This window comes from Eimeria maxima, genomic scaffold (genome assembly GCF_000499605.1).
Source record: "Eimeria maxima Weybridge genomic scaffold, Emw_scaff90, whole genome shotgun sequence".
NCBI lineage: Eukaryota > Apicomplexa > Conoidasida > Eucoccidiorida > Eimeriidae > Eimeria > Eimeria maxima.
The window spans coordinates 20-4,092 of NW_013564023.1; the positions used below are offsets into that span (position 1 = coordinate 20).

At 52.5% G+C, this 4,073-nt stretch overlaps 2 protein-coding genes across 2 annotated transcripts in view; both read left to right on the forward strand.

Moving 5' to 3' along the window:
- Positions 1 to 290: 290 nt before the first annotated feature.
- On the forward strand, positions 291 to 1,568 carry EMWEY_00012320 (hypothetical protein; the record flags this gene model as incomplete). The annotated part of the gene is made up of 3 exons (XM_013479108.1): positions 291 to 380; positions 510 to 1,268; positions 1,536 to 1,568. Coding segments are annotated over 3 exons (882 nt in total), but the record flags the coding sequence as incomplete, so codon positions are not given.
- Positions 1,569 to 3,185: 1,617 nt separating this feature from the next.
- EMWEY_00012330 (nuclear RNA binding protein, putative) overlaps positions 3,186 to 4,073 on the forward strand; it is a gene marked incomplete at both ends in the record, with an annotated part of 2,312 nt that continues 1,424 nt past the window's right edge. The window contains 2 exons of the mRNA XM_013479109.1: positions 3,186 to 3,387; positions 3,857 to 4,058. Of these exons, the coding sequence (XP_013334563.1) occupies positions 3,186 to 3,387; positions 3,857 to 4,058 (404 nt within the window). The remainder of the gene's footprint in view (positions 3,388 to 3,856; positions 4,059 to 4,073) is intronic.

Genomic DNA, 4,073 nt, shown 5'->3' on the forward strand with positions numbered 1-4,073 from the left:
ATATATATCGTATGTAGATCATGGCATTTAACTTGCATTTGTTCTGTAGGACCGCTTCAGCGTGCGTGCATTGACGTGCGTACGGAGGCACTTCTCTGTTGAACCCGTCGAACATCCGTGCACATTAAGTGGAGCGAATGGACGTGTCTATCAATTTTGTTACAAGCGTGCTTGCACTTTTGTGACTTACTCTTTCTGGAATTGCGGCGGAGCACAAAGCCAAGAATTTAATTCCTGGGAGTTTTGGCTTTTTGCGTTTTTCTATTACATTGCGGTATGTGTGTTGCCAGGTGTTGGGCTCGGATGGTATTTTCGAGGTTTTATCTGACGATGAAGTCGTCAACCTCATTCTATCTCGCCTTCCTCCAACGCCGGCGGAGGTCAGAATCCATCGTTGGATTTGCAGCGCTTCCCTTTTTGCTGGTGGAGTAACTGCTGCGGCCGTCTTCGCCGCTAGTTCCGTTGTTGCCACAGCAGCTAGTGTGTCTCTCTGTTTCTTGATGCCGCAGGCTTCTCAGTTGGTAGTAGACGAGGCCGTTGCCCGGGGGGGCGAGGACGACAAAACCTGCACGGTTATTTACTTTCGTTGGAGGAAAGACCTCTTCCCCCCTGTCCAAGCGACAGAAGGAACAGCAGCACCAGCAGAACCAGGAACAGCAACCCAAAGCCACACAGCAAAAGGAGTTTCGACGCTGACGGAGGATAAACGGCATACACCGGGCACTACGACAGACACAGACAGCGACGGAGACAGTACGAGTGAGACAGACAACAAGCACCAAGGCAACACACGAACAAGCAGAAGCGAAGAAAAGCAGCAAGGTGTTTTCGGACGGCAGCAACACATTACAGAAAACTCCGCTCATGCAGAGAAGGAACAAGAAGCACGAGGAACTGGCAGTCCTTCCACGACGAACAGACGGCAGAAAGATGACTCCCCTATCAAGCCCGTATCCAACAGCAGCAGGGAGGAGTGTGATCCTGCAGGCGCCGAAGCATCAGGCGGATGGCAGCCAGGTTCCCCATGCAGTGCGGACTTGGGGCAAGAGGCGTCAGCAGAAGCAGCAGCAGCACTAGGAGGAGCAGCAGCAAAGGTTGAAGAGCCAGCAGGCAAACGCATCCGAACGAGCGGCTTAGAAGAAATTGCAGCCATAAGAAGCAACGTTGACGTGGAAGCCCTCATCCGCAAGCGCAAGCGGGAGCAGCAGATGGAAGCCGAAGCGGCAGCTGCAGCTGCTGCAGCCGCAGCTGCTGCTGCAGAGGAGCAGGTACACCGCATACAGTGCCTCCCGTTGTAGCTCCCCAGAGGCCGTTTACTGCGTCAAAGAAGCTAAAGGAAGAATGGAAGCAGACTACAGGCTACTTAATACAGCATTGCGTGCATATTGCATAAGTGAAATTAAGGGACAAGGAATGTAGGAGGCGGGCTTCATGCCACTTGGCTATGAAACCCGCCTCTGCTGTAATGTGCACGCATTGCTGTATTAAGTGTACGTACACAGAAGCCTGTTGTTCTCGTGTCTGTTTTCCCTCAGGATGACTTTGATATGTTTGGAGCAGCAGATTGATTTGAGATGCCGCGTAGAGGCATCTGGCCATGGCTTCCCTTACTCCGAAACAGAGGAGACCCGAGATTGCTGTAAGAGCAGCAGCTGCTGCTGTTACAGCGTTTGCTGCACCCAAATCCGCAGCAGTGGCACAAAGGGCGAAGTTACTCGGCTGTTGTTGCATAAAAGAGAGGCCAGGGGTACCAGGGGGATGATTCTGGATCATCAGCAGCCGCCGCTCCTCCCCATGCGGCATGGGAAAGTAGTTGCCCAGCACTGCGAGCTAGCTAGCTGGCTAAGCAGCAAGAAGGGCTAGCGCCTGTTAGGAGGACAGGTCGCTGATGTGGGGGTTAATGTGTGTCATGTTCCAATATGAATTACTTTCCTGGTTTTCATTGTCGCATTCCCACACAGGCAAATGTACGGCGTGTGAAGTGTGTAGTGATGCTTATACGCCTCAGCACAGCCATCCATGCAGAAGTGCGGCGAGTGTTGCTGCCTTATATTCTCTCCCCAGCGCTAAGCTAACATGTTGGCGGGAGGAGAGTTGAGGGAAATGGAAACCCGAGGGCAAAGACGTGTACGGGCCCACCCGGAGGCTACTTGCAGCCTCCACTTTTTCCATTTGCGTTGTTTGTACACTGGATAGAAACATTTTACAGCTTTGCCCTGTTTGAACAGGCAAAGTGGGGTAGATAACTGGTTGTAAACCTCTAATTGCGCGTCAGTAGATCGTCGCTTCGGGTGATGGATACATGGACGCGCCGTTCCAGCATGTAAAGTATGGGGGAATGATGCAAAATATACGGTTACACACTTAAATCCACTATCTGCCTTACTGTTCAATAGATATCACAGTGAACTCCTAGCTAGTGAAGACTGCATGCCAACTGCCTCGACGCCGAACGGTGCATGCTGCATTCAATACAAGCGGGTATATGTCGTCACACAGACTTGGTTAATTGATCCACTTCTCACAAAGTCTTATTGGGTTCATTTTTCCTCATTTTCTTCTTTTCTCAGCTTCCCCCCAGCGGCAAGTGGGAGGACAGCAGACGCCGTGGGTTGCTGGGGGAGCCATTCACCAATTCATATACAGATGAGGAAACAAGCAAAACAAATACTATGTGAAAATGTGAGCAACTCCTCGTAAATGCAACTGCAACAGCTACTGGCATGCTTTTGCGTATTCATTGCACCAAGCACCAGCAGCTCCTGCTGCGTGTGTGCTCTTCCCGCCCCGCCGTCGTTCTGGTTACTGTTGTTGTTGCTACTGCAGATCCCGTTGTTTTATTGGTTTGAGGCTGTGTCTACTGCATATATATGGTTTTATAATAAAACAATTGCAAACATTTCTGGTATTTCTACTTGAGTCTTATATAGGCATTTCGATTTCATAGCGTGCGAGTACAGCTGCAGCTGCAGCCGCAGGCGCAGCAGCAGCAGCAGCAGCAGCAGCTGCTGCTGCTGCTGCTGCTGCTGCTGCGGAGGCGCCAGCATCTACTTGTGGTGGCGCCTTCTGGGGGCTGTATTGGGGCGTGCATTTGCCTTCTTGTTTGAAGAGCAGTCTGTTGGGAGTTATTAAACCGATGCTGCTGCAGGCCTAGGTGGGGTGAAGGTGTTCGAAGCAAACTAAAGATGAAGCCCCAAAAGTATTACACTGTGGGGGTCAGCAACAAGTTTGCGGCGTTCGGCGCGGACAGCGACGCTTCTTCAGATGAAGGAGAAGTAATTCTTGCTGCTCCTCCTCCACCTACAGAGCAGCAGCAGCAGCAGGGCACCGTAGCTGCTGCGAAGAAAAAAACACCGCAGCAGCAGCAGCAGCAGACTTCCCCACAACGTGAGAGACAAGGCAGGCCTTTCCGCGGAAGTAGGTCATTTGGATTTCTTCTGGTTTTCCCTTTATAAACACATCTGGCAGATACACCTATACGCACACGAGACTTCATATCACAGTCCCCTCATTGACCTTCCCTGCCCCTCGCCGGTGATGATGCCGCGCTGGAGTTCGTCCTTGTTTTGCTATTCCTTCACTTTCGTTGCACGCGAGTGGTGTTTTTGCATGCATTCATATAATTTTTCCACTTACTGCAGTTGGTGGCTTCCGCTCCTGCTTCAGCGCCCACTGTGATTGCTGCTGTCAACACCCCGCAGCAGCCCTTGGGTTGTCTTGGGGTTGGTTGTTCCTGTATTTTCTCTCATTGACCATTGGCGACCTCGTTACTGTTTATTCTTCGTTGTGATGGAAGGAGGGCGTGCAGTGGTCTCACTCGTCCCGTTTGTTGCTGCTGTTTCTTGTGTGTGTGCAGGGGGAGGTTTTGGGGGGGAGAGTCGTGGCGGGGGTTTCAGGGGCTACCGGCAGCGGTCGCTGCCTGACGGTGGCGATGAGTTGATAACACCGCAGGAGGGAGAAGGCCCAGTGCAGAGGCGCCGTGGGGGCGGCGGAGGGTTCAGGGGACGGGCCCGTGGGGCAGCAGGGGCCCCTGGGGGCCCCCCGATGCAGCGGCGGGAGTTCGACCGCCATAG